Genomic DNA, 24,303 nt, shown 5'->3' on the forward strand with positions numbered 1-24,303 from the left:
GTTAGACAAGATAGTAACACGACCCTTCTCAAGCTTGGGAATATGAATTGCTGGGATTCTTTTTTTTTTTTTATGATTATTACAAACTTACAGGCTTACAGCTGACAGCAGTTAAAAAGAGCTTTATTAAAATCACGCGCTTTATGTCTGTTGTGGTTAGAGGTATTACACAGTCCTATGCACATAACCCTTAGGAAAAAGTATTACTAATAATCATCTGGGAGTGTTATTGGTTTTGAGTAGACTTACTGTACCATCTTGGCAGCGAGTTGATCTTTTGGGTATATTGCATCACTGAATAGGAACCATATTTTTAAAGAAAGAAGAAAATCTTTAAGTTCTTCGATCAGTCCGAGTGCCCAACTGTCTCTTATTTCATTAGTTCCAGTGGAAGCATTTGTGACCATCAATAGTAGAGAATGGACAGAGAAATAAGAGCATGACAAGAAGAAGAATGTCTTATTCGTGCCTGTTTTGACTTTCGGGCTCAGCAGAGAGCAGGAAGCGTACCAGACGGGCCATGCTTCTTTCAGACTAATTTAAACTCTTAGTAACGATGTGATCACCGCACGCTTAGAGGTTAGTACCTCTAGAATCCGGGTTCGATTCCCAGCCTTGGACGTGTGTTGCATGTTCTCCCCGTGCTTGGTTGGGTTTCCTCCACGTACTGGGGTTTCCTTTCACAGTCCAAGGACATGCAGGTTAGTTTCCAAATTGCCCATAGTGTGTGAGTGTGAATGTAAGTGTGTCTCCTGGGATAGACTCCAGACCCCCTGTGACCCTGTATACCGGATAAAGCAGTATAGGAGGTATAAGCGAGTGACCGAGGGAGTGATTATCACATGGTCCTTAATACCAAACCAGTTATCAAATAGGATTAAGACAAGAAGACGAATCGGGTTCGGGTGGTTCCTACGCTGCAATCAAACATCTCTTTGTCGTGTTGAAGAATCTGGGTTGAAAGGTCGGACAGAACTCTCACGGCTTATTTAAATAAGCCAATTATCAGGCATGCCTCACAGGAAATGACACCCACCGCCATTAGCGTCTCAGGCGAGAAGCAGGAAGTAGGTCTCATTACTATGATGAATCCATACACTACACGCACAGTGCTCAAGTGTACATGTCAAGTAGGCAGCTATTTTACTTTCTACTTAAGTAGTATAATAGTGTAGTATGATAAATATACTGTGACATAGCCACAAACTATTAAGCACTATTATTTATACTATTTTTAAATTATATATTATAGCTGCTTTAGAGTTTGTGTACTTGGTAAAAGAAAAAAAAAAGTGAATAAAAGTTTGTTCTAAGAGTGGGCGTGTGTGTTGTGTGGGAAAGCGGAGGATGGGCACAGTGATGGCAAATTTGCTGAGGTAACTTTCATCTTGTGTGTGTGTGTGTGTGTGTGTGTGTGAAACAAATTAAGAAAAGGAGAGAAGAGTTGGTGCTGTGAAAGCGCACCTGCTGAAGAGAGATGCTCCAATAACCTCTTTTTAACTCTCTCGAAGGACAAATGATATAACCGCAAAGTTTCATTTTCAGCTCAACTCAAGGGAGGGGAACAGCATAGCGATAAAGACCTTCACCCCACTCGTGAGACAAAACGAAAGACAGGAAGACCGAAAACAGTGAGAAAGAGTGTTGAAAGTAATATATTTGAAATTTTTACTGAGCAGACCACTAATCCATCCATCCATCGTGTGTGTGTATATATATATATATATATAATCACATTTGCCCTTTAAAAAAATTATGAGAAAAAGATGAAAAATTAAATCATATATCATATATATTATGAAATAATATATTTATATATATATATATATATATATATATATATATATATTAGATGAGAAGAGATTTTTAGAAGAGATGAGAACCTTCGTCTCTTCTATAAATGATTGATTTTCATGAGAAGTCATGTTCAGCTACCTACAGTACATCAGATAGCAAAGAAACCGCATTCACTTCCTCTTAAAACTATATCTTGTGAATAAGGTTTTTTTTTTTTTTTTTTAGATATAAAGGTGGAGCTTGGTGTAACTTAGCAGGAAACATAAATCTAAATGAAAGGAACTAGCCAGATCTATTTTCATGGCAGGATTCCAAATTATGTTTTTTTTTTTTTTAGGTTGTTTTTTTTACAAAATAGCAGTGCACAGTCCTACTTTAATTGCCTCAAAGTCGCAGCTTGCTCTGATCAGTGCTTCTTCAAGGGATCACCACAGCGAACCATCCAATCGGCGGCATACATCTTGGCGCAGGTTCTACATGGTTGGATGCTCTTGTAATGGAACCCTCCCATGCTGATCAACGTTTGCATGTTAACCATAGCCACTTTAAATTCTCTCTTTTTAAAAAAAAAAAAAAAAAAAGAGGATTTAGTGTTGCATCATATTAAGATATTCCTCACTCAAATATTTTAATCATAAGATATTTTGCAGTACATCTAAGTTGCTTTAACTGGTCAAGCATGTTCCTCGTGAAGAGTAATAAAAGGTCTTTAATACTATAGGTACAGTACCATAAACCAAAAGCACCTTGACTCGATCCTACTAGCTCTTAGTAAACAAATAAATGTAATAAATCTTTATATGTTTTATAGAGTACATTTACCATATACACTCAATCATCCATAACATTAAAACTACCTGGTTTCCCCCTGTGCCATCACACAGTTCTGACCCATAGAGGTACGAGGGCTCCAAGATGTGTGGGTCCTGCAAAGATTGGACTTTTTTGTCCCACATATCCCACAGATGCTTGACCTGATTGAGATCTGGGGAATTTAGAGGATTTTTATAATGTTCCTCAGACCATTCTTTAACCACTTTTGTGCTGTGAAAAGGCCTGCTGACAGCTGCCACCACCATTAGGCAATACAGTGTTGTTGAGGAAGAGTACTTAGTCAGCAATGAAGTTTAGGTAGGTGGTATGTCCCAAAGTAACGTCAACATGTTTGCCAGAACCCAAGGTTTCCCAATAGAACATTGCCCAAAGGATCACACCACTTTTACTGGCTTGCCTCCATCTCATAAGGCATCCTGATGCCATCTCTTTCCCAGGCAAACGATGCACATACACCCAGTTATCCACACGATGTGAAAGAAAATCTGATTGATTCTGTTTTGATGCTTAGACTCCCATTGTAGGTGCTTTCAGTGATGGACACTATGTAGTATGGGCACCATGACCGGTCTGCAGCTAAACAGCCATATATACAGCAAGCTGCAAGGCAACTTTCTGGAATTTGTGCTACAGTATCTCTTCTGTGGGATTAGTAAAAACCGGATAGCCATTGCTCCCCTGGGAATCAATTAGCCTTGGCTGCCAATCACCCCGTCACTGGTTCACTGCTTGTGCTGCCTTGGGACCACTTTTCGCAGGCACTAAGCACTGCATACCAGGAACACTCAACGACAATTGCTGTTTTGGAGATGCTCTGACCCAGTTGTCTAACAAACAAAATTTGGCCCCTTTGTCAGAGTCATTTAGATATTTACACCTTCGCCATACACCAGTATGTTATTTCACTCAAACAATATGAATGCTCAGTGTTTGTCTTATAGTCATGGACAACTATAGATTACAAATACCCATGCACCAATACGATAGTTCAATCGGATTGAAGAGCATTGTAATTGATCAAAGATGGCGGTTCAGAGCCCATCTTGCCTGCTTAGCTCACGAAATGACCCCCAAACTCACGCAAAAAATGAATAACTCTGAAAAACCACGACTAATCCTGTTCAAAGCTGAATCACTCGTAAACATTTGCATTCCTCCTCCTTTCCCTGGGTGATATTTGTCAAAGTGTTGGTGCTGTAAGCAAGCTTTCACTGTCATAGTGTTATAGGTTATTTCGAATTCATTCAAACCCACCAGCACAGATTCCCTTCTGCTGACAATCACCATCCCCAACCCACTGTATTCTCAAATTCTCATAATGGCCAGGACAGTTAGTAAGTGAAAGGGAGGGAGGGAGAGAGAGAGAGAGAGAGAGCAGCGCTGAGTCAGAGATGTGGAGGCTGTTCGAGTGCAGTACTGCACTGAATCATCAGCATCTTATCCAATATATTCCCCCTCAGCTTTTATCACTCCAAACACCATCCTCATCATCATTGGGTCTGGGCTATACTGTAACATGTCCCCCGTCCACCTTTTATGCATGGATGTAGAGGAAAAAAGTGAGAGAGAGAGAGAGAGAGAAGAGAGTGGGAGACCAGTAGTGAGAGAGAAACCGAGGCATGGGAAGGACGAATGAGATCGGCTGAAGGAAAGATGCACACATTCATTCAGGTGATGAAGAATGCGTTTAATTCTGCAAGAGTGTGGGTGTGTGAACCTCCAGGATATGAAAAAAGAGTGAGAAGGCAAAAACAAAAACAAAAAATAACAAAAACCAAGTGACATGTAATACTATGAAGGATGGAGGGACAACAATAGTAAAAAGCAACAGATGGTTGACATTCTAGGAGGGCACAAATGGTGGCATAGATGATTATTTGCAGTGGATACGAGATGTTGTTTTAAAGGGTGGAACGTGATGTTTGCTTAACTTGAACACACACATCAGTGAGACATGAAGGAAAAACTGAGACGAGAATAAAAACCTTAGCAAATTACCAGTGATCTCTGACAAACAAAATTATAGGGATGCATTAATACTGACACTGGTATCATGTATCAGTCTGATTATACACACTCCTACTCACTAAAATGCTCCAGTTCAGAACCAATACTTGATAACAGGTTAGACCGTGTGTGTGTGCTTCAAACCTATTGCAAGTTGCCGTCCTAAGCAACACCCGACATGAGAACGACAATGATCTGGACGTATTTCTCAAATGTACATACAGTAGAAACATCATTAGGTTAATCAGTGATCATCAAGGTGCATTAAACTGTTCACACACTACAATAAAACATGCTGTGACATCCATGCATATTCGATACTAAAGGTTTAATATCTGTATCCTTATCAAAGGCTAAAGAAAAAAATATACTGTACTCAGTATCGATGCATCCCGACAAACAGAATTCCAATTATTAATGAATATGAATTAATTTACACACAAAAAAAGAAAAACAGAAAGCCATGAAGCATTAACTGCACTTTAATTAAAAACTCATTTTTGTTTTTGTTTTTTTTTTAATCCAAGTGCCATGACATACAAAAATCAAGTTTGAGTTTACATTTTAACCCAGAATATATTAAATAATTTGGATTCATTACGGGGAGTGAGTCGATATGAAATCTCTCTCTTTTTTTTTTTTTTATCCTGTATGTGCAATTACCATTATAATACATAACTATTTACATTCATGTCGATTTTAATTCACATGAAACATCAAGCACATAATGGATAAACCAAACACAAACAAGGATGACATTTGTGAAAATAATAATAATAATTATTATAATAATAATAAAATAAAAAAGAAAAATCAAATGAACCCCATACAATTCTCATTTTTAAAAATATAACGGTTCTTTTACAATGACATGACGAATCAAGATTGCTTCATTTCAAACATAGGCACATAAATTTATTTAGATCTGAGGCTTGGAGAGACTGAACGTCTACTTGGCAGCCATCTTTAAAGTGGAGTTTAGGCACCGAAAGCGGCTAACGCTCTGAGAAAGTTTTTTTTTCTTCTGTATGTGTAAACAAAATTAGCGAGACTAAAGGGTCGGTGTTTAACCTCAACGCCAGTCCTTTAAAATTCCGTAAACTAATCTTTAATCAGCGATGACAAACGCCCTAATGTCTAGTATTGGATCATCCATTATCCTGTTAGAAGACCAGAGCTACTGTACCTTCTGGAAAATCCCTTGTTCGTTAATATGATGTTTTTTTTTGTTTGCTTTTTTTTTTTTTTAGGCAAGAAGTTTCTTTGGTGTCAATGACTTTCTGGTCTTTTTTTCCTAGTTAGGTTAAATGCGGAAAAATAAAATTAACTAAACTTGTACTTGATCGCACATCTGATTTTTTATGTCCTATGCAATGGAAAAACAAACAAACCCCCCCCCCCCAAAAAAAAAAAAAAAACTGTAAACCTTCCTCCACCATGTCACTCTATAAGTTAACAATATCAACTCACCTAATCTCATTCATCTAATTCTTCAAACTAGGAAGAAAACAAAATAAGCAGCTTATTAAAAAACAAGCCAAAAAAAATTTGTAAATTAAAAGATGATTTAATTCCCATGCCTGGAGCAGTCCCTTATTCTAAACCCACCGTTAAACTGATCGCTTTAAGGCTACAGGTGCCTATGGCACACATCAAACCAACATCCCAGTTGTGTAAGAATGTGAGGTTTCAAGTGATGGATATATCAGTGTCATGTATATCAATATATAACAGTATACATGTGATGTGAACATTCACAATATAAAAAAAAACAAAAAAAAAACAAGCTGTGTCCTGTTACAGTCGTTTTAGTCGAGCTGAGAATAAAAGGTTCGAGCGACTCTCGGTGGCGTCTCAGCGGCTCTGAGACCATCGCCGGTTGGGCTGAAGTCTCGGGCCGCTCTGACGGATGAGGCTGTGTGGGCCGTTTGTATTTTTAGGGCCGAAATGGCGAGAGGTGACCTGCTTTCAGGATGATCGATTGTCTCGCCCGAGGTGTGCTTGAAAAAGAGGAGCGTAAGTAAAGGGAGGAAAGAGCGACATTGCTGGGAAAAAACGATGGCGGATTTGGCACGCGGCACCGCTGCCCTGATTTCAGCACTGGAGCTGTTTCAGGTAAGAAATGAAAAAGGGGCCTTAAATAATAATAATAATAATAACAATGATAATAATAATGATAATAATAATAATAAAAAAGGAATAAAGAATGTTCTCAAGGTCTTCGGGTCACTCGAAGCTCTTTGACTAAAATGACATTAAAACAAGAAGAACTCTTCTCGCCGTGTGCCTTCTAAAAGGAGGGCTCGGGTTTCTGGAAGACGCTGCATATGCTGCAGGTGTGTGAACGTGAATGAATGAGAGAGAAAGAGAGAAATAGAGAGAGAGAGAGAGAAAGAGAGAGAGAGACCGGGCTTTCCTGATGCACCTTTTACCTGCCTGCTTTAAGGCAGAGATGAAGAACACACACACTGCACCGCCTTTCCCAGTCTCATGGAGAAACATTCAGCAGTCTAGTGGATTTATTTGGGTAATTGATGGCCAGGCTGATGGCGGCGATGTTCTTCAGGGCCTGCGTGATAAAGAACCAGAGAAAAAGGACATAAGGCAAAAGGCGAGAGAAGCGATAGTTAAAGCGATAATTAAGCAAAGTCTTGCAGGTTATACAGTACATCTGAGTGTTTTAAACACACCTGTGCTCCTGAGAACACCTACGCAGCAATCAGCCGCTCAGTTGTAAATGTGCACTTCAGATTTTTTTTTCTGCCGTAGGAATAAATAAATAAGCCCCGACAAAAACAATTTCACGAGCCAAAACTAAAGTAAGTGCAAGCTGCGGATACCGACCGGTACACTCCGGTGCGTTTGCGCAGCCTACACCACGTTCGCATGCAACAACACAACACGGTCATCTTCCCACCTCCTCTGATCACATCCGTGCAGGATAATTACTAAAAGCATACGAGTTAACCACATCCCACCCACACACACACGAAAACACACACATACACTGGCTCAATGATGCGGGTGTAATTTTAATGGCTAATCCTGAAACGACCCAGAAGTGCCAACATTTCTACAGTATGTACTGAGTTTTCAATCTGAGTTAAAATCAATTTATCAGTCCATAAATAACTAAAAAATATATATATTAAGCTTTAATTTCTACTTTAAAAGTCAGGAAAGTCTTCTCAACCACAATTACAGCAAGTGACATCACACACTCCTTCTCGATTGATCAAAAGGAGGTCATAAAATTCCCCCGCCTCTCTCTTTTTTTCTCTATAAATTGCTCACACGGCAATTCCCAGCCACAAGCCAGCTCTTCCTGGTCACATGACAGTTATCGAGACATACAGTAAGTGTTAAGGCTGACACGTGCTTCCTCAGACACATGAACCCAGCTGAGCACATCATTGTGTACTGCAGCATCACAGGGCAGTTCCGCTTGTGTAAAAAAATAATGATAATAAAAATAAAAATAAAATCTGCCCTTTTATGCAATTTAGAATTCATAAATACTTTTAATCTAGTTTTGCTGTAATTGACAATAGAGAGAGAAAAACAACAAATTCCTCAAATTCTTTACATTCTTACAACTTAAATTCATAATTTCATAGTTTTTACACTTGTAGTTTGAGTATATATACAGGGGGGGTTGGAGAATTCTTCACTCTGGGTGGTACGCTTCTTTGAGGCTTCTCAACACCGTAACTCTCCCGGATATGGGAAGGACAGTGAAGGTGGACTCATCAGAGAACAATACATGTTTCTCATTGTCCACAGCCGGTCATGTACAGTACACTGACGCAGTGGAGATCCCGACGAACAGTTTTGGTGGAAACAGGAAATTTGGGGTGCACATTTAATTCAATATGTGTATATATATATATATATATATATATATATATATATATATATATATAATTTTTTTTTTTTTCCCATAAGCTACTCTATGCGCACTACAGTATATAAATCTGCAGCAGAGTTAAGTTTTGGTCTTCCTTTCCTGGGATTTTCTTCATAAGAGCTAGTTTCATTATGGTGCTTGTTGGGTTTTAGAAATGTACTTGACAATACTGTTCTTGCAAGAACTACTCCAAAACAGATGTTTTAAAAAAAACAACCGACTTCTTGTTGTTATCTAATTACCTAATTCCATATGTTATTTCATAGATTTGAAAAAACTTTGTTCTAAATGATGCACCAAGTTCAGCACAATTAAAATTGGTGAAAAAGATGGTCAAAAGTTTGTTAAAATGTTGAAAGTGATGAACGTTCAGGAAGACACGTGAGAACGTGTCATGTGTACATATTGTAGTGTTACAGTCAATAAACATGGGGGACTGACGGTGCCGAGAACAAGAAGCGTATTCAAGAGTTTGTACATGTAATGCAGTCTTTAAATCGGTGCATACCTTCTGGACAGGCCAAAATAAATAAATAAATAAATTGCTTATGCAATGTTAGAACGTACAGTACAAAAGTCGTAGTCAAAGCAAACGGAGATACAACAAAATAGTAGTGTGCGAAAAATAGTTTTTTGTCCAAGCAGTGTGTATATTTCCACATATCTAGCACTGAACAGTGTTCCCATTTATCAATATATGCTTAAAAGCTTCATCATCTTCCTGTTTCATTGTCAATCTGTTTGGCTTTTGTCTCATTCGTTCCCCCCCTGGGCAGTTCTGAATTTACGCTCACTGCAAACACACACGTTTAACAAAAAACAAAACAAAAACAAGATTACATTTATTTTAATGTCTTCAACCATTTTGAAAGAACCTTTCCAAGCTTGTACCAAGTGCACATTTCAGGAATGACTGTTATTAAGCTTATATCAACAGCACTCTGAAGGAGCATTATTACACTAAAACAAACAAAACACAGTCGTAACCGTCTCATTAAATTTTCAGGATATGTCGCGGCCTACAGCGGTTTTTCGTGCATGTAAACAAGCTCACGCGTGCAATGTTCACAGCTCGAGTTTTCTCATGAATCGTATCATTTACATCAAACTTATGTCAACAGTCCTGAGGAAATGCAGTCACAAATACTCTGGACTGGTTTCTTTTGTTTAAAAGGTTAAAGCAGAAGTACTGTATGCTGTTGGTCTTTCGGCTGCTCCCGTCGACGGGACCATCAATCCGCATCAACAATTTAGCACAGGTTCTACGCCGGATGCCCTTCCCGATGCAACTCTCCCGTTTTAATCTGAGCTTGGGACCGGCACTGCATGCAGTGGCAGGGTAGTATGAGGTATCGCAACCCACAACGGCTGGGCTCGAACCCGGAACCTCAGATCCCCAAACCAACAACTTAGAGCCTTTAGCCAGGGCCACTTTCAGTTTCATTTTTAAAGAAGCTGATGCCACAAGGAATCTTAAATTAGGTTCTTTATCTAGTTATTTTATACTTTTCTCGCCTCCGTAACGGATTTACATTAACCTCATCTAGGATTTGGGTTCCACATGGCAGCTCTGCCTCCTTGGGGCGTGGCTCCAGGTGCCTCTGGGGGTGTGCTGTGGTCTCTGGCACACAGGCATGGCAGCAAGTATCTGGATGCTACGGGTTGTTCACCTGGCAGTGGTGTGGAGCCACGCCCTGAGGAGCCAGTGCTGCCAAGTGGAATCCAAAACTTAGATGGTTTTAATGTCATGGCCGATCAGTGCGTTTGTAAATTTAAAGTTCTGGCTAATGTTTCTGCAGCTGGAACTGCGACTCACACATGACATCATGCTCTAATTTGGACAGCGAGGTTAAACCGCCTTAGCACTATGTCCAACTTGAAAGAACAATTTTTTCCAGGCATCTACAACGATGCGCTACGGAAGTTCTAACACTTCCTGTGATGGACGTTAACTGCAGACTAGAGATGAGGAAGGTCATCTTACCTGAGCTGTACGTGTTACAAGTTGTTCGTTGGTTGTGAGCGCTAACAGATACTCCTGAAGTACGCCTTGCTCCTGAAAAAGAAGAAGAAAGACTTTACCAACAAAACTCCAATCTCAAATAGTGTCAAACATGTAATTATACAGTGTACAAACTGTTTAAGTCCTTGAAAAACATCTATGTGCAGATCACCATGGTAACATCTACTCCCTATCATCCGATGCAATAAACAATATGATCAATGATCGCACCCTTAGCCATCCCTTATCTTCTCCCTTTGCTGGTATTTCATCTATTTGTACCACGACAAATTGATTTTCCAACTGCATTTATTCACTGGCGATGAAGTGCAGGACTTGCAGACAGACCAGCTAGTCTGAGATAGATAAGAAGCTTGCAGTGTTTATAAAGAGAGACTAAAAGTGGGAATTGCGAGAGAAAAATGTCCTGAAGGAGACATCGTCCAGATTCAAGCCAGACTCCTCTTCGTCCCGCTATGAGCTCTGTTTAAACCGCTCGGGTCGCCATGCCATCTATGGAATAAGAAGGTGCACTGTATATGCCTGAACCTTTCCGTGTAATGAACTTTAACGGACCACTGCTGAGTACTGATTAGTGTTGTGGGTTATATTTTCAGCAACCATGTGCTCAACCTTAATGAGATTCATTCTGTCTACACTGTTAATGGTGGAACAACCTGGAGTAACAGAGTCTAACTGAGCTGTCCACTGCATCGATGATGTGGTGTATCTTTAATGACAACATCAGAGTGCCAATAATAATGACACAAAAACACCACATGCTTCCAATACTATACCATGTACGAGTGCAGGTAATGCTAAAGAGCACATTCTTACTGATTTCGATTTCTCCTGCATACAGTACCACAAGCGCAATGTCTGGATAGAAACACTACAAATGCGTGACTTATCCAGGCGAGGTTACTAATCCAAATAACACAAGCTACATCTCAGCCTTTGCCGCAGGTTAAAATCATACTTCTGAACTGCCACTGGAATGAAAACCTCCTCCTAATCGTACCATCACAAAATCAAAATCCCTTACTATGCCATCTCCTTTATGAAGTGACCTTTAAAATATGGAAAAAACGTGTGCGTGCATGTATTGCATAAGAAATCAAAAGGGACCGAGCATGCTGGTAATCACAGACCAGGAGGTATGATGCAGCATGACGCCAAGCGGAGTTACTTTCCCTCTGTAGTTTTAATCCATCTAACGTCATGCATAGAGGGAAAGACATAAGTATTGGTCTTAGAGAATTATTGCTGCACATCAATCTGGAAAATGTGGTAAAATAATTTCCAGACAATTTGGAGTTTAATCAAAAGTGGAAAGCATTCAAGAATCTTCCCTATTTTCCCAGGAGTGGACGTCCCACCACATTCACAACAAGATCAGACTGAGCAACGCTCAGAAAAACAGAAAAAAACAAACAAAAGCGACATCTCAGACCCTTCAGCCCTCACTGACCATGTTTATTATTACACTTCATGGCAGCACAATTAGAAGAAGACTGAAGAAGTACATTTTGTTGAACTGTGCCAGAAGAAAGACTCTGGAGGTTCAAGCTCGCGTGTGAAGCACAAATAAAGTTCACGAAACTGCATCTGAACAAAGCACAAGGCTTCGGGAACAATGTCTTATGGACATATGAGACTAAAAAGCAGTTGTTTGGGCCTTAATTCTCAGTGCAATGTTTGGCAAAACCCAAACAGAGTTTCAGCAGAAACACCTCATACCCACTGTTAGGCACGGTGGTGGAGAGGTGATGATTTGGGCTGGTTTTGCAGGCACAGGACCTGGGCACCTTGCAGTCAAAGTATTCTACAGGCAAAAGTGAGGCCATCTGGGCGACAGCTAAAGCCTGGTCAAAATTGGGTCATGCAACAAATCAATGATCTGAAGGGTCATAAATCTACATCAGAATGGAAAAATAATCAAGGTTTTGAAATAGTCTAGTCAAATTGAAATGCTGTGGTGGGACATTACGGAGCTGTGCATAAGTGAATGCCCAAAAAACCTTAATGAACTGAAGCAATGTTTTAAAAAAAGAACTGGCCAAAGTTCCTCCACAATTATGTGAAAAACTGATAAAGTCATACAAGTAACAATTATGTCAAGTTATTGCTAAAGATGGATCTGGAACCTTTTTTTTTTTGGCTTCATAATTTTGTTAATAAATAATGGCACAATAAAAGAATAGATTTTCTTTTTTTACGTTTTTCACAAAAACATAAAATTAAAGGGAGGTACTTACTTTTGAGCATGACTTTAAATATACTGATCAATGTTATACTGTAGCTACATTTAATCTTACAGTACAAAAGGTTTTTAAATTGTCAGACAAACCACTCTCCAAATGCCTTATGGTGAAAAAGTACTGGTATTGGAGACTCCTTACAGAAAACATTACATTGTTAACAAAAACATGTTTGATAATTGTTTTATTTAGCTGGTGAGAAGTAAACAGCCCTGTGGTGAAATCACTGTTGTTATATAGCAACTGAAGCACCACTGTCCAGCAGTGTATTTCTTTCTTCTCCTTTTTTTTTTTTTTTATAAATAGTGAACTATTTTACAACTTAAAATGTTAGGTCAGTTATTTTGTTGCCACACTTTGATTGACAGGCTTAACATACATGGTTAAAAGTGTGAAACAGTTTTACAAGGGGTGTTCAAGTCTATTCGGGATTTGTGAAGAAACTAGACGTGAGAAAATTCAGTGAGTGGAACGCCTGATCATAGAAAATCGATGGATAACTCGTCACCAACTTGCGGAAGAGACCCATCTGTACGCACAACCAACACCACTTGCGCATTACGGGAACTTGGCTGGGAACTGCCACATCCCCCTTGCTCCCACAAGTTTGGCTTTAAAGGAGGAGTTCCTGGGAGGCCGTAATCCCCATCAGACATGAAGCAGGGAGTTTTGATCACGGTTACCTTGGTATCCAAGCATCATGTGTAGAAATAAAGAAAGCGTTCATTCTCATAACTACAGTATGTTCTATTATTCTGCACAATCAAAAATCCTAGTTTGACTTGAACACCCATCAAGGATTCATCCTATAATTTAATAATGATAATAAATTATAAAAAGGTCCTAGACATGTGACTAGCAATTGTGAGGTAAAATCTGACCCCCTAGAAAATGCTTCTTATTTTACTATGCCTAATCACCCGAAATACTTCATCCTGAAATGTGTTTTTCCCTTAAAAATTCCACTCAAAATAACTGTATTTGTCCTGGGAAGTGTTGTGTGTGTGTTTCATGTGTTAGGTGTGGATATACAGTAGATGCAAGTAGCACTCGCTTTACTCTAAAAACCTGTCAAGACGTGCTACTGCCCTCTAATGGAGTTCCTTTCTTCATCCCCTTTCTGGTTCTTTCGAGCACACACACTTACCCACACAGTTTTTTTTGGTTTTGTTTAGGTGAGCAGGTGGACAGGATTAACACAAAGTGTGTGTTCAAGACTACTCCTAGATCACTTAAACACTGAGAAATGTGATACATGCGAACTCACATGATTCACACTGAATTTTGTGCTGGGGAATTGTAGTGTTATTGTGTGTGTGTGAGGAACGGAGAGTGAGAGAGGAGGAGGGGGGGGGGGGTGGATCTCACCATGGCTTTGGTCTCAGCAATGAAGAAGAGTTCAGTGAGGGCTCGACGAAGAGGCAAAAGGACGGTGATGCTGGTGGGATCCTGATTCAGGCCACTCTCCATGGTGGTGAAGAGCTGCCACAGCGGCCTCAGGAGGGTCAAATCACAGCCCCTACAACACACACACACATATACATGTTGTTCTTACTGTACTTTCTTTGTTAGGATTTTCCACCGACATAAGTATGATGGCTGTACTAAAACTAATGCAAAATCTGCTAGTTGTTTAAATTGCACATGTTGGTGGAGTAACTCTTCCTCTATACAAAGGTCCTCCTTAACATACAGTAGTCTCCATCACGTGATGCATTCTTAAACCCAACACTCAAATCATCTGTGTAGAGCAAGAGTTACTGTACCAACATTTGCAATCTGAACGATCTACAATTTGTCAGTTAAAAAAAAAAAGCTATGCCCACTTATGCATGACTTTTGGTACAGCCCTAGTATTTGTCAGTAATAACAACCACGATAGACCTAGCAATACTCTTGGCCGCAATCAGCCAAAGCAAGCCATTTCGCTCCTTTTATATTTTATTTCTGAATTAAATTCATTTAATCCATGTCCTCAGATACACACTGACATGTTACCATTGCCTTGCATAAATGATTATATTTTACTTATGTAAAAATTTATTAACTGAATATTAAAGAAACTATTATTTTATTCTGCCACACACCAGGACGACATCAGCATTACCGAGACACCTTTTATGTGCTCATTTCATATTAACTACAGAAACCGTAAACCGAAACTGTATTGCTTTCTTAAACAACCCAAATAATGAGGTTTCATAATCATTTCCATAACATTTTAGAGGCATTTCGATTCCTTTACTCGCAGCAATATTTCCTTTCTTTTGATATTTCATTCACGTTTACATTCCTTTGCCTTAAAATCTGATTCCACACAAAGCAAGAACTTCGTTAAACCAGTTAATTTTCTTTTGTGTTTTAATTTAAAAAGTGAAAATCTCATATATTCTAGAGGCATTACAGTACATGCAAAGTGAACTATTTCAAGCCTTTTTGTTTTACGGCTTACATTTCATGAAAATCGAAAATTCAGTATCTCAAAAATATTAGAATATTTCTCAAGTCCAACCAAAAAAGAAATTTACAATACGGAAATTCTGAACAATTATGTACTCAGTGGTTGGTTGGGGCTCCTTTAGCATTACGTACTGCTCAATAGTGGCATGTCATGGAGGTGGTCAGCCTGTGGCACTGCTGAGACGTTATTGAAGACCGGGATGCTTTAATAGCAGCCTTCAGCTCGTCTGTATTGTTGATGTTATGAGCCGTTAGCCATAATCATCAACATAGAAAAAAATGGAAATATTTGACTTTACATGCAAAAAAAATCTAGAATGTGAGAGTTTCACTTTTTAAAATTAAAACCACAAAAGGAAATTATATAAATGATGCTTTTCATTATACTATAATTTTTCGTACATTTCCTAAAATGTGCTGTACAGTAACACACACTACACAGTTAAAATGTCCACATGCATTGTCCATTAAACAGTTTATAACTGTATGAAATTTAGCAGAATGATAAAGGACAGTCTCAGCTACCTACAGAGTAATTTCTATGTACATCCTTTACATGCTCTAATGCCACAACCAGAGCGAATTTGGATACGCATTCGCAATAATTAGATATTAATTTCCACTTTTATTTATTTTCCAAAACAGTTAAATTGCTTTAATTGATTTTGTCCAAAATCTAGATAACGTCCGGACAGTGAGGCCAGTTCTAAGTAATGCTTTTACATATTAAGACTAAACTTGGTGGGTGTTTAGCAGCATGACCTCATGTTAACAAATAAGCTTCGAGTTTGTTTGCAATTTGAGACGGCTACAGAAAACAGTAAGCGAAGCGATCTTTCAGCAGCTTTGTCCACACATACAGGTTGTTTTTTTCCCGTGCAAAATGCTTTTCATCCACATGCAAACTTCGAAGGTAAATACCTTTCACTTGTCGGAGTGTGCTCTGCCTTCTCTGATCTTGAGTGGGGCATAGTGAGAAAACCTTTCAGGTTTCTAATTAGCCGGCATGGCTTTTGGGTTATAGTTATGTTCGTTTGGCATACTCTGTTTAAAAATGCATGTGTATGTTTGGGCTACGCCTTTATTTACTCCTGCTATGTACTACTACAAATTTAAGATATCTCCTTAGGTTCTGGTCTTCATCATCATTAAGCGGAGGAGTGGAAAATGCATGGCACTTAAATTGTTGCTTGCAGCTGTAATTTTTTTTTATCTTTAACAAAAAAACCTTGAAAAAAAAGTATGATACAAACAAACGTATTTTCCTATTGTAGGTCATCTATTTCTAAATTTAAAAATACTTAAATCGTACGTTAGGGGAGTGAAAGTGGGATATGGGATCTCCCGTCAAATACGCAAATAATATGAAAATTTGGATTAGCATTCAAATGGCAAAATCCAACAGCAGGAGAACATAAAAACACACACACACTATGTGGTGTTTGTGCATGAGGTCAGATGGGTACATAGATACGAATATTCTTACACACAACCTCATACACACACATATATACACACACACAGAAAGAGTAAAAAGAATGAGATCATTCTGTCTTTAATAGACAGTCATCCACTGTAATTCAGTGCTCTGGCGGACTGCTGCATCATTTTCAGCCACAGGTGGGCAGGGAGCCATTTGCATGGCCTATTCCTGCAGCCTCTTATTTATCTCACACCACAGACCATAATATTCTCATTTTAGATCAACACGCACTCAAACACACTCTCACACAGTACCCACATAGTATATACACACACACACCGCCTGCTGGGGATGATCGTGTCCTGGAGTCCAGACACCATGGAAAACATGCAAATCGTCTCACTGGCATGTGAACCCATCGTCATGGCAACAATCAAGGGAGGAAGCATGCCAGTGTTTTATGCAAAAGCAAAAGCTTTGTAAATCTAAAAGCACAGGCACATGCACACACACAAAATAAAAAAAAGTCAACTTATTAACTGAGTATTTCACATCTTTCTGGATGGCTATGCACTACATGAGGTGATGATGGAACTCTAGTCTTATAGAGGCACACACACACTTATAGAAGCCAGCTGCTAAATAGGAAAAGGAAAATAATCAATCAGTATCAGATAATCAAATGCAAATATGAGGTGCGTTCAAGTTAAACCGGGACTTGTGATGAAATTTCTGTTGAATGAACGATTGACATTTGCAAGCACAGTATACTGATGAAGACTCAGTAAAACATTTGAATGGTGCAAACGTTTTTTTTTTTAAAGGAGGCTGATCCTGTAAAAGGTGAACTTAAATAGCATGGATAGAGAGATAGATAAATAACTTGTAACCAACTTCCACATGAGACCCATATGTCTGTGGCACGATCATTCCCTGACACCACTTGCACGTTACAGGAACTTCCTGATCTCGCTCCAAAGCTATTTCCACATGTTTGGGCCATTAAAGGAGTTCTTGGGAGGCCGGAGTTTCAGACAGGAGGCAGGCAGTCTGGTCACGACTCTGGTGTACTGAGAAAACGTACTACATTGATGGCATCCAAGTACTAGTGAAACACTGGGATAAGTGCATCAGTGTAGCAGGATATTATATAAAGAAATAGTACTGTTTTTCTTTAATCATTTTTTTAATTATTTAATCTATTGTTTGTGAATTTTGCCCAATTTTTTTTCTTCTTTCAGGATTCCCTTTTCAGGCGCTGGCTGGCATACATTTGAAACGTTCATTTGTCGATCACCTGCAAACTGAAGCGACATAATCTCTAACCTCTAAGCCACGCCCATTTATTGACCCCCGCCTTTCCTTACTCACCATGACCAGAGCAGGAATATCCAGCTTGACTCGAACACGCACCGAACGCCGCAATCACACAATTACTAGAGGAAATGTCTCGAAAATGAAGATGATCGGAGATGTTTTTACCTGTTGTTAACCTTAACTACTTGTCAAACACCGGGTGACGCTGAATGGGTGTGGCTAAAAATTAGAGCATGTGTCACTCAATTGTTCTGGCTGAACAATAAAAATGAAGGGGTTGTCCGAACTTTCAACTTTTTTTATGAGACGTTAAGTGTTAACGTCTCATAAAAAAATATAGTTCAAAGGTCAGATGCCTGGAATACTTCCAGAAGTTAAAAAAAAAAGGCATTTTAAAGAGGGAACATAATAAGGTATATATATATATATATATATATATATATATATATATATGTATATATATATATATATATATATATATATATATTATTAAAATACAATATGATTAAGGATTTATACCTGTATTTACAACAACAACAACCTTAAGATTAATATTTTACAGATTTTTAAAGATTTTACTTTTTACACTTCAAATACAAAGGAGTTGCAAAACGGCGTACATTACAGCTGTTCTAACAGCTTTATTCAAGACTCAATATTAGACTCAAATTGAATGTCTGTACAAATACTATTCAATCTTTCACACCATGTACCTACTTGGTGTTTTAGCTACCATTTTAGCACCATTTTTGCTACATGAGCCTCGCTGATTGATGGAGGAAAAGAAATGTACATACTTATTTGGAATTAGGGGTCAGATGATATCTGTAAAAAAAAAATTCTGCTACAAAAAAATCTGACATTTTCCCGCTTGGTGTCAAGAACATGATGCAACAAATCACACACACACATATATTTATATATATATATATATATATATATACACTATATTTTTTTGCCTGCTTGTTGCTCTTTCCACTTTCGATAGCTTACTGAAACCCCCTTCGACAGATACATCACAAACAGTACTGTGCACAAGTCTTAGGCAAATGCAAAGATCTGATATGCTATCTATATAAATAACAGACATGTTTTTCAGTCAGAACTTACTCCTTTTATGGTATCTTTATGTTTCATACACTGAAGGACCCAAAAACAGTCTCAGTCATTTTCTGTCTGTATCTTTGCATGTCCGTATGTCTGTCCAGCATCATAAAAACTGGCTGAACATCCTAGTACATCCTCTCACCTAATAAAGGTACCACCATAATGAGACAATCAGTGCCATTCACTTCTGCCATCTGTCAGTGGTTTTAATTTTATGGCTGACTAAAGTATGTTGTACGAGTGCATTTGAGCAATGAATCCAGTATGAATGTCCCTCTTAAAGCAATTTATTATGGCACATCAGCTCTAATTTCGGAACTCACAACCATTTAAACGAGCCAGAACTAGCAGATGCAAATCTATCAGGAGCTGTATGGAAATTTCGCCGGCCTCTGTGTAATCTACCCTCATGCTGCAGTGTTGGCAGAGCAGGGCTTCCAGTGATTAAATTACAGAGCAAATACGCGTCACTTTGCAGATTAGTAGGGAACCTAAACCATGTCCTGTGTTCTTTAAAAACATTTATCAATGGTGTTATGACTGAATGAACAGAAGTGAACAAAAGAAAGAGAGAGAGAGAGAAAAAGAGAGAGAGAGAGAGAGGGAGGGAGAGAGCGAGCGAGCTATAACGAACACATACCACCGTGTAGGACACTGCAGTATTCGCAGGAGCAGGTGAATCGCCTTCAGACGCTGACTTCCTGTCTGACGGCAGGCCACGCCCACCTGCCATTCCCAGATGTCTGCCAGCGGCAGATGGGAGAGAGCCTGGTCGTCGGCCAACATCTGCTTCAGGATCTCAAAACCTGCGCTCGGGGGGAAAACAAAGCGTAGACGTCGATTACGAATGTCAAATTAAAATTTTGATATTGACTAATCATGAAGATTTTCATCCATAATGCAATTCCAACCAGACACATCATCAGAGCGATTCTCTTGACTAGTGAGCATGACCTTGACTCACACTGTACTTGGGCAGGATGGAAAGACAAAATAAGCCCTACTTATGATCAGCTTGTTTGGCAATGGAAAAGGAACACAATCAGGGTTAACTTTACAATTATTAAGTGCTTTTAACATCCTCATTTGATATCAGATTTATTTGGAATTTAAAAGAACCAGGAGAACATACAGATTAGGCTAACTGGCGTTTTTGAACGAATTGTGTGATTGTGTGCCCTGCGATGGATTGGAACCCCATTCAGGGTCTACCCTGCCTCATGCCCCGAATCCCCCTTGGATAAGCTCGAGGCTTCCTGTAACTCTGAACAGAATAACCGAAGAAGTATAAGAGAAGGAGTGAGTGAGAGTGCTCCTGGACGGAAACCTGAAATATTTATACTGAGGTCCTTGATGTTTGGATTACACAACCAGCGAAATGGAAAGAAAAAGTTCAGGATGGTAACATTGTTCCCCCTCATCAAAAGAGCTTGCTCTGTTAACAACAGCACTTTCTAAAACCAGAGACATGAACAAGGCACCATCCTGTGCTAGGAACTGTCCTTTTCTGCATCACGACCCATTTTCCACTATTTACCTCAAAGGCGACGGAAAAGTCTGCGTTGCCAAGATTACCTTAATTCTCCTCCTGCCTGAGATAAATGACTTTAGCTTTCCGTATAAACAAAGCATTTACACCGTGCATGAAAAAAAAAGCTACAACTTAGACAAAACCAGAATTCCAGCGATGGGGCACAACGGTGCACCAGTCTATTAGTTTGATAATTAAAAGTGGTGAGGGCGCAGGTGAGGAGCGTGCACCTGCTGCTGGCCCAAAAAATGACTGGAGTAATCAATCTCACACACACACACACACATATATACACACACACACACACACACACACAGGAGGGGAGGCAGAGCTAGTATTGGGTTAAACAACTGTAATGGAAATTGACTGGATCTGGAAGGTTTTTTACTAAAAATAGAAAGAGAGTGAGAGGGAGAGAGAAATAGAAAGGAGATACTGACCAGTTTGGAAACGTCCACGATGTCCACCAGTCACAGTGAATTTGTAGCCCCACTCTGTATTACTCATGTCTGACACGAATCTGTAGTAAAGAGTGTCCCCTGTAGGGATAAAAGAGAACAAGAGAACCATGGAAAATCCAGCAGTTATTTCCCTTCTTTACTTGCGATGGTGTACTGACTGTAAGCATTCACCCTGCATGAACCTTTCTACATTTTATAGTGCTATGATCTTAAACTCAGATGGATTATCTGGGATTTGATGCCATGCATCTGTATTAAAAAGTCCAAAATACTGAGGTGAAGGAAAAATAATCAACAAAACACAATCAACAAAAACAACAACAGAGGAAAAGATTGAAAAAGTGTTTATCCCTATGGCTCTGAAAGCCTTTAATTAGATAAACATCCTAAAGAGCTGTTAGAACAAACCTGGGAGAAAATTTTAATAGCGTCAATCAGTGTTTGGTTTAAAAAAAATAATTACAACTTTGAAAATCCCATCTAGGGTTTATTTTTAAACAAGTGCATTATTTAAAATAATGTAAACATTTGGCACAATCATGCCTTAGATTAAACTAAACTGTCCAACAAATGTTTGCCACAAAAGATTCATTCAGTCTACAAAGCTGTTATTTTTTTACAGAACAGTGCACATTGCATGAAATCCCACTTGCAAGGCAAGCTGGAAAATGCATTGCATCTGGTTGGAAATTTAATCTGGATCATTATAGTAAGAAAATCCCCAGAGTGAAGCATGGTGTTGGTAGCATCCTGTCATGACCATGTTTTTTTTCCATCAGCAAAAACACAGAATTGGGAAAATGGTCAATGCCAAGCGGGATGGAGCCAAATATAAAAAAAAAAAAAGCCTATTCAGTCTTCAAGAGGTTCCAGTTACCAAGTAAGACCGCAGGCCCTAAACGTACTGTACAACTCGGGCTAAATACTCATTCAAAGGACTGTACAAGCGCACAAGCTCAATACCTGGTATCTCCACATCAGCCCATTTGTGGTAGGAGCCGCTAAAGGTGTGCAGGTCCTGCTGGAAGTCGGCGCTGCTTGCCAGCTGCAGCTCGTCGCAGCCCTCCTCAGTCTGGCAGCGAGAGTCAAACTTCACAGACAGATAGAAAGCCCCAGGGATGTGCACCTTGTCCTGAAACAGTAAAGAACAAATTTCTGTTTTAGCATCAGTGTTTCTTACAATCCTGTTATTCATGGCGTTGTGGCAGAATGAGAGTGATACGGAGGAAAAAGGGACAGATTTTTTTTCTGTCACGCTGTGTCAGGATGGGGGCAAAATAGAGCAGTTTTGGAACACTATGGGGCAGAACGGAGACAATCTGATGGAAAAATAAACTGAAAGTAAATGAGGGGCAGAACAGCAGCAGACTGGGCAACAAAGGGGCAGGACAGCACTACGCTGGCAGAACGAGGATGGAATAAGAATAGAAAGGAATCAGAATTGTGCAAAAGAGGCAGTATGAGGGGAGAATTGAGGAAATTTGTAAATGGTATGGTAACCAATAAGGGGCTTTACGGGGCAGAACTCTGACAGAAAAAGAGGAGCATTAAATAGATAGAATGAGGATAAAATTGACAAAGAAGCAGAATGGGACACGATCTGTACAGGGGCAAACTGGAAGCGGAATGGTGGCACTATTGGTTCAGTGGTTGGGACTGAAAGGGGACATACTGGAGGCAGAATAGGGGCAGTATTGGAGCCGTATGAAAAACTATGGATGCACAATAATGTAGAGATGAGCGAGAAGCACATCAATACCTCAAAGTTAGTGTTGTTGTCGTAGGGGTGTTTGGATTCTCGAATCTGCATGGCCATGACAGGCTCCTCCATGAACTGACATGCGGTCAGAGACAGACTGTCCAGCATACCCTGACTGCAACCTTTTATGACTTTCTGTAAGATCTGTATCAGGATAAAAGACAGTCAACATTAGAACCCGGGCCAAATATCTTCAGAAAACTTTGCTGTTCTAATACTTTTGGATGAGACTGCAAGACAGCTCTGAAATTATTTACCAAAATGAATAACTAAAAACCCCAAACCATTCTGTATAATTTTTTTTTTGTTGTTGATTATATATGCTTTCCACACAGATGTACCTTCTCCCACAAGGGTTTCTCCTCCAGCTGCATGAGCATGTCGAGGATGTGCGCCATGTGCGAGGCTCCGCTCAGCTCCAAATCATCCTCCCTGATAGGGCTACGGTCAGGCCAGTGTGCCAGCAGGAGAGCCAGCACGTGCCGAGCGTACAGGATGCTGATGGCTTCGTTGACACGGAACAGGTAGTGACGTACAGCCTTGTTGCTGCGCGCATCCAGTTCCTTGTGCAGCAGCGCTGAGCTCTTGGTGCGTCGCTGCTTGGCATAACTCAGCTGAAGCTCACTTTCCGTAATGGTGATCAACTTCTGCGTCACCGCGTTTGTCTCCTCTGCTGCTGTCTCGCAGCGGCTCGGCTTCAACTGTGAGAGATGAGGAGTGATAACGAGCGAAAATCAGAGTCTTATGAAGCCACTTTTGAAAATTTTTTTAGGGATTTCAGAAGAGAAAGGGTGACTTACATCTAGACAAATTTTTTTTGCGTAAAGTTATAATTTGCCTAGCATTGAATGTTGATAAAAAAATATATATATTCTCAAGATGTCATACATATTTTAATCAAAATTTTAAAATTGTGCATTTATGCAAATTTTCTTTCTTCTCACTTTTGGGTGCAACCTGACATGAGAATTCATGGCAGGAAAACCTACAGCGCAGGGGATGATGACCATGTCTGTGTCCACAGCCTTTGCGTGACGTTCGTCCGTGTGCGTGCGTTTAGCAGGCTGCCATTTCTGTGCCAGCGTCCGGATCGTCTCATCTGTCTTTATTACGTCTCCGTCGAATCTGAGAAACGAAAGTAAAGTAAAAATTAACTTTACTTTAATAAATAAACTTTAAAAATAAAACAAATTAACATGCACTTTAGCTTTGAAAAGTGTTGTGGCTGAATGAAATGGAACTTTAACAAGGGACCTATCCAGTGACACTTGCTTTTTCCCTTCTTTTGAGGATTTTGCGGAAATGTTATGTTGCATTGTCATTAAACAGAATAATTTCCCATACTGCTATGGACTTTTTAACCTTTTTCTTCCTGGAGGCCGTTGCTCAAAGACAGTCACTACACATGGACACATTTATTTATTTATTTTTACTTTA

The 24,303-nt window shown here is 39.4% G+C and overlaps 1 protein-coding gene across 4 annotated transcripts in view; it reads right to left on the reverse strand.

The window, feature by feature from the left end:
- Positions 1-5,104: 5,104 nt before the first annotated feature.
- Positions 5,105-24,303, reverse strand: part of zzef1 (zinc finger, ZZ-type with EF hand domain 1) — a 60,202-nt gene continuing 41,003 nt past the window's right edge. For 3 of the 4 annotated variants that reach the window (XM_053484908.1, XM_053484909.1, XM_053484907.1), the window contains exons 45-53: positions 23,811-23,991; positions 23,208-23,567; positions 22,867-23,010; positions 22,071-22,239; positions 21,087-21,185; positions 19,756-19,921; positions 14,177-14,327; positions 10,530-10,601; positions 5,105-7,207 (exon numbers count right to left, since the gene is read on the reverse strand). In XM_053484908.1, coding sequence (XP_053340883.1) covers positions 7,127-7,207; positions 10,530-10,601; positions 14,177-14,327; positions 19,756-19,921; positions 21,087-21,185; positions 22,071-22,239; positions 22,867-23,010; positions 23,208-23,567; positions 23,811-23,991 — 1,423 coding nt within the window. In that variant the 3' untranslated portion in view covers positions 5,105-7,126. The remainder of the gene's footprint in view (positions 7,208-10,529; positions 10,602-14,176; positions 14,328-19,755; positions 19,922-21,086; positions 21,186-22,070; positions 22,240-22,866; positions 23,011-23,207; positions 23,568-23,810; positions 23,992-24,303) is intronic. The other variant, XM_053484910.1, reaches the window with a different exon arrangement.

Source organism: Clarias gariepinus, chromosome 24 (assembly GCF_024256425.1).
Source record: "Clarias gariepinus isolate MV-2021 ecotype Netherlands chromosome 24, CGAR_prim_01v2, whole genome shotgun sequence".
NCBI lineage: Eukaryota > Metazoa > Chordata > Actinopteri > Siluriformes > Clariidae > Clarias > Clarias gariepinus.